The 12,618-nt window shown below is 38.8% G+C and overlaps 1 protein-coding gene across 1 annotated transcript in view; it reads left to right on the top strand.

Annotated features, from left to right (window-relative positions):
• LAMB4 (laminin subunit beta 4) overlaps positions 1-12,618 on the top strand; it is a 110,078-nt gene that overhangs the window by 8,933 nt on the left and 88,527 nt on the right. Inside the window, exons 3-5 of the mRNA XM_073009250.1 lie at positions 4,445-4,602; positions 8,676-8,811; positions 11,401-11,474. Coding sequence (XP_072865351.1) covers positions 4,445-4,602; positions 8,676-8,811; positions 11,401-11,474 — 368 coding nt within the window. The remainder of the gene's footprint in view (positions 1-4,444; positions 4,603-8,675; positions 8,812-11,400; positions 11,475-12,618) is intronic.

Raw genomic sequence — 12,618 nt, 5'->3', positions numbered from 1 at the left:
ATTAATTCCAACACGTTGCTAATGTGATTTGGCATTCGGAAACTTCATCCCAGGAAGGATATTGCTTAGTCTATGTTCAGGCATGAAACTTTAACTATTTACATTTCTAGTCACTTTTTGCCAAATATTTTAGACAAGAAGTTCATATTTGCACTTATTATAGGAATAATGCTCAATTTCCCCAAGTCCTGGAATATATTTTCTGAAAAAAATTTCTGTTGTAAACAAGTTTGGCCAAGTCAGGTTATAAAAACATGTTAAATCTCTAAGGCAACAATTCCAATTTAAAAAAAATCCAGGATGGAACTTGTCTAAAAGAATAAATCCCTGGAAGGGAAGTCTTCTTTTATTCACATGTAACTTCAACGGAAATGTTATACCTGATCTTGTCTTTAAAAATCTTTGGTCTATTGGAGTCCAAACTTCTGAATAGCTATTTATCCTAGATACCAATTCTGAAAAAAACAAAACAAAACATGAATGTGGGTTGCTGGGTAAATTAAAGTCCACATTAACCATTTATTATACCACAAAACAACAAGTGTCCGATGGAGCCAGCTTTCTTCACATAGCTGTCTCAGAGAAAGAGAAAGAAATATGTTTTTGCTTTAGAATAATAATCTTTATATTGAGATTGAGAATAGAAAATTTCCTGTTCAAAGTATCATTTAGTAACTTGTGTGGGTGGAGACACTATAATATTCTTAGCTGTAGAACTTATGATCCATGTATGTTTTATGCCTAATAATACAAAATGACCAGATTAATAGTTCATGTGAATAATGTGTAAGAGAAATAACATGGTTTTTTCAATAACCGTATAGGCTATATTGGAGGTCAAACTGAAGGAAAGAAAGCCATTAAATGTAAAACAAGTTCATGAAAGATGATTATATTTTTTAAATGGAGAAAACTGAGAAGAAACCAAGCTGATTTCACTGTATGGTTATTATTTTTTATTATAGGCCCATCCCTGTCACTCCTGTCTACTGAAATAAGGCTTGGCATAAATTTTCATGTCTCAAGGATAAAGTGTGTAAGAGCAGCTAGAACATGTCACGTGTATATTTTGAGTCTGGGATTTGCTTGGTTTACCATCCAAAGGCTGATGGATGTTGGGAATTGTTTGTCTCTTTTACTTTTTATTTTGAAATAATTGTAAGATCACACACAGCTTTAAGAAATAACACAGAGGGAGACCATATACCCTTCACCCAATTTCTCTCAGTCATAGCATCTTATATAACTATAGCACAATATCACAACCAGGAAATCAACACTGATGTCGTTCACAGGCCTTTCAGATTTCACCAGTTATACATGTACTCATGTGTGCGTGTATTTGAGTCTATGCCATTTTATCACCATATAGATGTATGTGCCCATCACCACAGTCAAGATACAGAACAGTTCTACCACCTCAAGGATCCCTAGCACTACCCTTTTATAGCCACATCCACCTCCCTCCCTCCCTGCCTTCCTAACCACTGACAACCACTAATCTGTTCTCTATCTCTATAATTTTGTCATTTAGTAATGTGATACAAATAGAATTATGCAGTATATAACCTTTTTTCACTCTGCACAGTTCCTTTGAGATCCATCCAAGTTGTTGCTTATATCAATGGTTCACTACTTTTTTTTGCTAGGTTCCATGGTACAGATGTACCACATTTGGTTTAACCTTTCACCCAATGAAGGACATTGGGTGTTTCCAGTTTTTTATTATTACAGATAAGGATGCTGTGGACATTTGCGTAGGGTTTTTGTGTGAACATAAGTTGTAATTTCTCTGGGATAAATACTCAAGAGTTCCCTTGCTGAGTTGCATGATTAGCACCTGCTTAGTTTTGTAAGAAATAACCATACTCTTCCTGGGAGTGCCTATACCATTCTTCATTCCCACCAGCACGGTATGCATGATCTTCACATCCTTTCTAGCATCTGGTGTTATCACTATTTTTATCTTTGCTATTCTGATCTGTGTGTAGTGATATCTCATTGTGGTTTGATTTGCATTTCCCCAGTGGTTAATGATGTTGAACCTCTTTTCATGTGTTTATTTGCCATCTGTGTAACTTCTTCACTGAAGTATTGTGTTCATTTGCCATTTGCTCATTTGATTGGTTTTTTAATGTCAAGTTTTGAAAGCTCTTATTGCAAGCACAAGAGCTTTGTTGGATATGTGGTTTGCAAGTATGTTCTCTTACTCCATAGTTTACCTTTTCACTTCTTCACAAGGTCTTTCTCAGAGCAAAAGTTTTTAATTTTGACACGGTCCAATTTTCTAAATTCTCCTTTTATGGGTCATGGTTTTTTTGGCCATCCTAAAAATCATTCATCTAGCCCTAAATGCCAGATTTTCTCCTATGTTTTATATGAGTTTCATAGCTCTATAGTTTCACATTTTACACTTAAGTCTATGCTCAATTTTTAATTAATATTATAAGGTGTGAGGTTTTGCTTGCAGTTCATTTTTTCTTTTTCTTTTTTTTGGCTGTGGATCCAATTGCTCCAGCACTATTTATTTAAAAGGCTGTTCTTCCTCCGTTGAGTTGCATTTGCACCTCAAAAATCAGTGGGACATATTTATGTTGGTCTATTTCTGAGTTCTCCATTCTGTTCCATTGATCTAGGTATCTATTCATCTGCCAAAATTGCAGTCTCTTCTTTATTGTAGCTATATAGTAAGCCTTCATATTGGATAGAGCTATTCCTTCACCCTTATTTTCCTTTTTCAAACGTTTTAGCCATTCTAGGTCCTCTGCCCTTCCATCTAGAGGCTATTTTACGGCCACAAAATTATCACTATCATTTTGAATTGCAATAAAGAGAAAACTAGTGCTTAGATTTGGCCTCCAGAATCAAACAGGATTCTAATGCTTTAATTGAATTAACAATAAAATGATATTGTCCTCTTCACATATAGTTTTTAAAGAACAAATAAAACTATTTCTGTAAGGGTCAGAGGCATGTGAACCAGAACAACTCCATCTTGAATAGGAGTTGGGTAAAATGAGGCTGAAACCTACTGGGCTGCATTCCCAGACGGTTAAGGCATTCTAAGTCATAGTATGAGATAGGAGGTCAGCACAAGATACAGGTCATAGAGACCTTGCTGGTAAAACAGGTTGCAGTAGAGAAGCCGGCCAAAACCCACCAAAGCCAAGATGGCCACGACAGTGACCTCTGGTTGTCCTCACTACTACACTCCCATCAGTGCCATGACAGTTTACAAATGCCATGGCAACGTCAGGAAGTTACCATATATGGTCTAAAAGGGGAAGATATGAGTAATCCACCCCTTGTTTAGAATATCATCAAGAAATAACTGTAAAAATGGGCAACCAGCAGCCCTCAGGGCTGCTGTGTCTGTGGAGTAGCCATTCTCTTATTCCTTTACTTTCCTAATAAACTTGCTTTCACTTTACTGTATGGACTCACCCTGAATTCTTTCTTGCATGAGGTCCGAGAACCCTCACTTGGGGTCTGGGTCAGGACCCCTTTCCTGTAACATAAGTGGCTACCCACAAAATACAGTAGACGCTCATTGTATATATGTTTAACTTTGTGTGTTAACTTTAGATCTTAACCTCCAGTAAGATTCCACTTTGTTTTATTCAATCTTCCCAACAATTAACAAATCCATTAATAAATTATTGCTTACCAAAGTGTATTAGATAACATGATGGAACAAACCCTGCAGGAAAGAAATATTTCAGATGACCCTACTTGCCACTCATGCCCGTATAGACGTTTAACAGTTATCTTAACTCGGAATGATTGGAATGCTTGCTCATCTGCATGTAGAGTTTCCTTTGTTTCCTTCTTTATCTTCTCAAATGTTATGTTAGGATTTGTCTACACAAAACCATGTATACTGTACTATATAGGTAACTTACGAAATTTTCCAGAATAATTTGATTATATGGATTTATAACTTAATTCCTGAGATTTAACTTTAAATTCAATCTCTAAGTAAGATATGTGGACCTTCCTACTTCCAAAATGATAGGATTGTTTTGGTGTTGCTTTTGAGATAGGGTCTTGCTCTGTCACTCAGAGCAAGGCTTGATTGTCCATTGTAAATAAGAGAGGGATACAGAATGCGGTATCTTTCAAGTGTATTGTTCTCGGCATCTATTTTTGATGGAGAATCCTGCTGATACGGAGCTCAGTTCAACACATTTTAGAAGTATTTATCTTTAATCCAAATCTGTATTTTGGAATACAGATTTCAAAAGACTCAAAGAGTTATTACACCTCATGCCACCCAGCAAGCAAAGTAGGGACCATTTATCATCTATCAATAAACTTAAAAGTCTGTTACATCTTTGACCAATGTTAAATAAATACATAACTCTCCCCCTTAACTAGTCATTTCTGCAGGCCCTGTGCTATCCTTAGACTGCATTCCTTGTAAGGTATTTCTGTTGTGTTCAAGGCTGGCTCAGTTACTCAAAAGCTCAAGATGACTGCAACAGGGGTGCCTGTCATCCCACCACTGGCGATCTCCTGGTGGGCAGGAACACACAGCTTACGGCTTCTTCTACCTGTGGGCTGAGCAGAGCCCAGAAATACTGCATCCTCAGTTACCTGGAGGTGGGTTATTCATTTGCTGGGACATTATTTAATCAATCATGTAGATTTTTCCAGGTACACCTGGGGCTACTCAGACATTAAAGGAGACAACATTCCTTTCTAAACAATGGAGACACTGGTGCAGTTGTCCCTCGGTATCCACAGGGCATTGGTGCCAGGACCCTTTCCCCCAACACCGAAATCCATGGATGCTCAAGTCCCTGATCTAAAATGGCATAGTATTTACATGTAACCTACGTATATCCTCCCATGTACTTTAAATAATCTCTAGATTATTTGCAATACCTAATATAATGTAAATGTTATGAAAATAATTATTACACTACATGTTAAAATCTATGTTCTTTTTATTGTTATATTGTTATTTATCTTATTTTTATTCATTAGGGACAGGGGTCTCACTCTGTTGCCCAGGCTGGAGTATACCTCAGCCTCTGAAGTAGCTAAAAATACAGGCATGCACCACCACACCTGGCTAAGTTTAATTTTGTTTTTTTTAGAGACAGGGTCTCACTATGTTGCCCAGGCTAGTTTCGAACTCCTGGCCTCAAGCAATCTTCCCACCTCAGCCTCCTGAGTTGCTGGGATTACAGGCTAAGCCACTGGGCCTACCCTGTTATTGTTTTATTGTTGATATTTTTTCCCAAATATTTTCAATCCTTGGTTGGTTGAATCCACATATATGGAACCCGCAGATATAGAGAGCCAACGCTCACATAATTCAAAGTCCAGGAAACTTTAACTAATCAAAAATAAAGAAGATCTGCTTAATTTCCATTTCCTGTTACCTTCAGAATGAGACATAAAAGTCTTTTTGGTTAGTCTTTGTAGGGAATTACTATAAAATTTACTGGTCTACTTGGCTACCTTAGCCACTCCCATAGAGCAAACATAATTGACTCATTTAATGAAGTTTGAAGATTCATCAGGGCCTGCTGCCATTATGCTGAACATGAGTCCTCACTGCTCTGCCTTAATTAGAGATGGAGGAGGTGTAGAACTTTGAACTGATTATACACCAACATAATACCACTTGGAAGTTATACTGTCTAAAAATCATAAATTCCCAGTGTGAACATATTTTTATGCCTTTTCCCCTTAAAGACCAACTTTATAAAAGGATCAGTGGCTTTTCAGGTTTCTTTTCCTCTCCATGTACTAGCAATGGAACAAGCATCCAAGGTCATCTGAGTATCATCCCTACCGAAAACCCTGAGGTAATCACGTCCACCCCTTAAATGAGAGGATGTGCAGGAAGGAAGTTGGACATAAGCCTAACGTTAGTGGTCCAGGCTTTTCCATGTATTGTTCATTTAAAGCAACTGTTTAAGTCTCTGGGAAATGCTTTGTATTCAAATTGGTTTCTAGTAAAAGGTGACTATTGTAAATAAGTGGAGACAATACTTGGGTGCATATCACTGTTCTAAGTTTGGGAAGTACTTGTGTAAGAAAGCAAATTCTCTACATGTGCAAGGAAATTACATGGTGGAAGTTCTGCTCAACTCTAGGCCAGGTGACTACTAAGTCCAGGTGCTCTGGACAAAAAAGTGGTTCTCAACTCTATTTTTTACATAGGGTCTCACTTTGTTGCCCAGGCTGGCATGCAGTAACACGATCACAGCTCACTGCAGCCCCAACCTCCCAGGCTCAGGTGATCTTCCCACCTCAGCCTCCCAAGTAAGGGAGGCTACTCCACCTACTGGTGGAGTAGGCAAGCACCACCATGCCCTGTTAATTTTTGGTATTTTTATAGAGACCAGTCCCACTATGTTGCCTAAGATGGTCTCCAACTCTTGGGTTCAAGCGATCCGCCTGCCTCAGCCTCCCAAATGCTGGAATTACAGGCATGAGCCACTGCCACTTTCCAATACGAGCACCACCCATCTTGTTCTCCAACCACTGGCATTTACTTACTGTTGCCTGAGCCAACATGCTCTGATGATAATTAGAAATTGGTGTTCTTATATCACAAAATTATACTACCAAAAATAGAAGTAACTCCAGTTGTGGAGGCTTCTTTTGTCTAGAGAATGACAGAAATCTTAGAAAGCTTAGAGCTGGAAAAAACCCTCAAAATATTTCAGGCTGACAAAATGTATTATAGGAGGGGCTATGACCACTAGTCTAGACATACATGCAGCATGGAGGATGATTTTTTCCCATCTGTTACCTAAGAAAGAGCTACCAAACAAAACATTTTGTTCAGAAGCTTCCAGTCAACACTGACCTATTAAGTTATCCAAGATGGAACTCACATTTAGTGGCTACAACTAAGCATTCTCTTAAGTCAACTTCATCAAAGACTATACTTCTAAAATGTTAACCAAAAAATGGCCCACACGCCCTGAAGTTAAATATTTTCTCAAGCAATTTCCATAATATTATTGGAAATTATTTGAAGACCATCACTTTTGATAGAATCACAAAGCTTCTACTGGTCACTGGGATGAGCCTGCCCCTATGCAAAATTTATTTAGATCCATTTTGCCTTAATTTTCAAAGGGTATTTTGGCTTTCTTCAACAATAAGGTCTATAGTGACAAATGATGCTAAGATACAATGATTATACGAATCTCTTGAAGAGTTGATTTGTTTTGACAGGCGGTAACTGAAATAATCATTAAAATCATCCCGCATTTAATAAATTTTACTGAACATCTACTATGTACCACACACTATTCTAGGCAACGGGGATACAGCAGTAAACAAAACCAAGTCCTTGCCTTATTCAGTTTTGATTCTTATTATGGAGACAGACAATAAACCAACAACTGTATAATATAGCCTCAAGTAGTGATAAGGGCTTAGGAAATATATAAAGTAGGATAAAAAATAGAGAGTGGCAGAGGGCCATGGGGGTGAAAAGATGGTGACATTTTAGATAGGGTAGTCAGGGAATGTTTCTTTGAAATGAAGGTATTTAATCAGAAACCTGAAAGAAGGGAAGGAGCAAGAGATAAGACTAGCTGGGAGGAAGAACAGCTTGAACTCTTCTGACTCTAAGTGCTTAAAAAACAGCAAGAAGCACGTGTAGCCAGAGTCAAGGGAGTGAAAAGCCAAGTAGACACAAAGGCAAAGAAGTGGCCCTGGCCAGATCATGTTGGGCCTTGTGAGCCATGGTTAGGACATACAAGTAACGTGCACTGAGTGCCAGCAGCTGAGCACCTATGCTGTTGTAGGCAATTTTCGGCACAGAAGGTTATAATGACCAGCCCCCACTTCCCAGAAGCTTTGCAAAAGAGCTCCTTCAGAGTTCCCTGAGTATTAGCCAGGAATAACTGCAGGCCACTGACAGTGCTTTGGAAATCCTTGTAGAGCCCCTTAGGAGTTTCAAGTACAGCTGCAAGTAGACGCATTAAATTAAGCAAACTCAAAGGCCAGGCTTTGCATTGTAACCTTCAAAAATCCATCCTAAGCAGGCCGGGGGTAGTGGCTCACACCTGTAATCCCAGCACTTTGGGAGGCCAGGCAGGCAGATCACTTGAGGCCAAGAGTTCAACACCCAGCCTGAACAACATGGTGAAAGCCTGTCTCTAATAAAAATACAAAAAAATACCCGGGTGTGGTGGTGCATGCCTGTAATCCTAGCTCCTCGCGAGACTGAGGCAGGAGAATCTCTTGAACCCAGGAGATTACAATACTGCACTCCAGTCTTAGTGACAGAGTAAGACTCTGTCTCAAAAACAAAAACAAAAACAAAAAAAATCCTAAGCAAAACTAGTTCCAATTCAGTAAGACCTTCTAAGAGGTCTATTTCTAATTTTTTATTTCTTAATATTAGTTGTGGCAGTTTAAAATAACTTCCAGGTCCTCTGCCTCTTATATGACAGAAAATGAGTTTTGCATAAATTTACATTTTTATTCCAAATGTATCAATTTCTAAAATTTTAATTCATAGTTTATTGTTGTACTTTGGCACCTATTGATAGGAATTTTGATGTCTTGTTATTTCCTCTGCTTTTTATTTTTAGCCAGTTTGGAAGACAAATATAGTAAGTACAGCTTGCCTTTAATTAGAAGAACAATAAGTAATTCCAACTCTTATTTTTAATTTTAATGACGGTGTTTTCCAGGGGGAACAAAAATGCTTCATCTGTGACTCTAGATTTCCATATGATCCATACGCCCAATCCAACAGCCACACCATTGAGAATGTCATTGTAAGTTTTGAACCAGACAGAGAAAAGAAATGGTGGCAGTCTGAAAATGGTATGATTTAAGTTCTTTTCCAGTTGTTTATTTCTTCGATATTTTAATATGACATCCTCTTCCTTGTATGGTTTTAATAATGTAACAGCAAAGTATTATATTGGAATGGAACAGTATCCTCCAAGAATATAGAGACCCATACAAGAACACAATTTATTTTCATTTTAACAAGAATACTTTCCTTTACAGGAATATCAAAGTATATTTTAAGCACATAACTCAGAATGTTTCACTCTTTCCATGTGGAAGAAAATATCTCTGCATCCTTCTGTTCTTTGTAAAAAAATAATACGAAGAAGAAAGTTTATGAAGTGTTGGTAAAACCTAATACAAAACACACTGATGTAAACCGAGTGAATAATGCCAGGGGAAGTCTGAGAGTTAGCGCCAAGTGCTTTTTCCTTCAACACACGAAGGGAAAGAGAAAAAGAACATTTTGCTTTTTACTGTAAGCCAAAGTAAAATATCTGAATTGAAAGGATAGCTGGCTACGGACTGAAGTTCTTTCCTTCCTGGATGTATGCCTTTCTCTCTTTGTGAACAATTGTGATATTGAGCCTACATTGGCACTGACCATCTGGATTCCTAGATGCTCACTATAAATGTGGACCTGATCAGGGATCCTCATGTCCCACCCCAGCCATGGGCCTCATGTGCCCAAATGTACATCCATCCAGGCCTGACTTTCCTGATGCAGGCTTGCCTACTCTTGATGACCCCTCTTTAACACTAGCCTGGAACTCTTCAGTTTTCCTTAACCCGCACAAGACGATTTCATTCACTACATTGATATGTGTTGCCCTTTGGACTATAATTCCTCTATTCTCTACAAATTCCTGAATGTGTTTCCTTTAGGAGATTTTAGACCGTTAGAAGTGAGTGTGGAATAATAATAATATATAAGATACTTTAGGGCAAGCATAATATGAGGCTGTTTTATTTATGTCATCCACTTGACCAATGATTGACTGGTGTCTACTAAATGCCATTTCATTTTGGATCCTAGTTATTGATCTCCAGCTGGACTCTCCTTAATGAATGTGAGGTGTTTTTTTCCACAGCCACCTGTCCTCCTGATGAATGGTGCCATTTTTGCTTAATGGCTGTTTTGACCCCCACATCTAACACTTGTTTCACATTTCCTCACAAAGGGAATGTCATTCTGTCCAAGCCAATGACAAAGAGCAAGGATTCTCAACCAAGCACCTTAGAGAGAAGGACAGATCTCCTTTCTAGAAAGGGTTAGGACTCTTGACACTCAGCCTGCAATGTGGCTGCCCACTTAGCAGCAAACACGTCCCTAAGCTTTTCACCCTAGAACTCTAGGCTGAACCCCGATTCACTGTAGTCCAGCCACTGTCGTCTGGAGCCATACTGTCCAGTGTGAGCACTTGAAACATGTCTAATCCAAACTGAGATGGGCTGGAAGTGTAAAAACATCCCAGATTTCTAAGACATAGTTTGGGAGAAAATGTACAATAAAGAATCACTGATTTTCTGGCAGGGTGCAGTGGCTCATACCTGTAATCCGAACACTTTAGGAGGCCAAGATAGGCAGATCACTTGAGCTCAGGAGTTTGAGACCAGCCTGGCCAACATGGCAAAACCCTGTCTCTACTAAAAATATGAAAATTAGCCAGGCAAGGTGGAGCAAGGCTGTAGTCCCAGCTACTCGGGAGGCTGAGGCAGTAGAATCCCTTGACCCGGGAGGCAGAGGTTGCAGTAAGCCAAGATCCTGCCACTGCACTCTAGCCTGGGGGACAGAGCGAGACTCTGTCTTTAAAAAATCACAAATTTTTAAAATATTGATTATATGTCAAAGTAACTTTTAAATATGTTGGCTTAAGTATATTATTACAAACAAATTTTTCTGTTTCTTTTTACTTTTTTTAATGTGGCTATTAGAAAATTTAAAATTACATACATGACTCATATTCTATTTCTGTTGGACAGTGCTGCTCTAGAGAGATCTGGGCTGCTTTTGTGTCCAGGTTAGGACTGATACCCCACATCTGTGCTAGAGATGGATCATAACTAGCTCGGTGTAAAACCCTGACCAGGGTACCTCTGCCACCACCTCAGCCACAGAAGAGCCCACAGGTCCCCAATCCAAGGGAGATATTCCAAGTTGTGTTATATGCCAGGTGACAATGAAATTCTAGTTCAAATGACTTTTAGCAACTCTTGGAAGAAATGGGTGCATTGGTTTTTACCATCCTCTGGCTAGCTAGCTCATGTTTATGTGTAGTCAAGATTTTAGTACAAGGAAATGAAACCTCTCTTTCTCTCTTTCCACCTAGGGCAAATGTCCTGAAACTCCCTTGGTTATATGTAATGCTGCCACATAGTGGCCATGTGTGTTGCCACTAAAACACAGATGTGGGCACCGTCAGGGTGAAACGTATCCTGCCCTCCACACCTCCTGGGCTTGGAGTGGCATGGGATACCACTCCAACAGACGGGGAAAGTGATCATCAGCCTTGTGGCATCAAAGAGATTTTATTACAGATAAGCCACAGTGGGGAATTAACATGATAAACAGGAGTCTCTCAAATTCACTGATATTCTTCTTTCTGGATTCTTCCTTAGGTCTTGATCATGTCAGCATCAGACTGGACTTAGAGGCATTATTTCGGTTCAGCCACCTTATCTTGACCTTTAAGGTACAGACGAATAGGCCTGCTGCCCCTCTTTTATCTATTCCCCAAATGCTCAGTGTTTATCTGGAATTTCACTGCCTTGCTTCCTTGCAGTGAACAAAAACAGAATAAGTTCAGACTTGACCTTTGCCACCTGAGCTTTGACTCTTACATGAAGAAAAACAAACACTTTTTAAAAATCAATGGCCATGACTATATGATTTTTTAAAAAATTAGAAGACACAGAGAAAAGGAAAACTCCCAGTACTGAGGTGATAGGAACCACAAAACCTATAAAGATAATTTTTGGGAGAAAAGGGCAGGAACTGGAACTTATTCAGGTAAATATGGAAAGGTTGTGATGAAGGGGAAGGAAAAAAGAGTCTTTACTAAGGTTAGTCAGATGCCAGAGAAAATCATTGTGCTATAGTGCTTCTTTAATCATTCAGGAAAACTCTAATTTTGATGTCAGACTTCATGCTCATTTTGGTAAGAAAAAATGAATATGAAATTTAAAAAATGAAAAAAAAAATCACCAGTCTTTGTCTCCAAATAACTCCCAATCTAGTCATGGATACAAACATATAAATATAATAGAAAATTATAATGCAAAGTGATAAGTACAGAATTAGCAGTATGATTGATTTAAAATGCTGGGAAATTTAAGGGGCTAAATCTGCTGTGGGGAACCAGGATAAACTTAATGGATAGGTTTGAAGGACGTATAAGAGTTTGCCAGAGGAAAAGCATGCTTGGCAAAGAGAATCACAACAAATTGCTGTAAAGTATTAACTACATTAACTTTTCAATTTATAAGCCATCTTTCTTCATTAATAATTCACAATGCCATAAACATTTTTATAATGTAATTAGATTATGAGGACAAAGTGTGTACTCATAAATACTGAAAAGAGACTGTGGTGTGTGTATTGTGTAGTAGATTTTAAAAGATAGACCCGGCCAGGAACAGTGACTCACACCTGTAATCCCAGCATTTTGGGAGGCTGAGGTGGGCATTTGAGCCCAGGAGTTTGAGAACAGCCTGGGCAACATGGCAAACTCAGACTCTGCAAAAAAATTATCTGGGCATGGTGGCATGCACCTGTAGTCCCAGCTACTCGGGAGACTGAGATGGGAGGATCACCTGGGCCTGGGAAGTTGAGGCTAC

This window comes from Chlorocebus sabaeus, chromosome 21 (assembly GCF_047675955.1).
Source record: "Chlorocebus sabaeus isolate Y175 chromosome 21, mChlSab1.0.hap1, whole genome shotgun sequence".
Taxonomy (NCBI): domain Eukaryota; kingdom Metazoa; phylum Chordata; class Mammalia; order Primates; family Cercopithecidae; genus Chlorocebus; species Chlorocebus sabaeus.
This window is presented reverse-complemented; position numbering and strand designations above follow the sequence as displayed.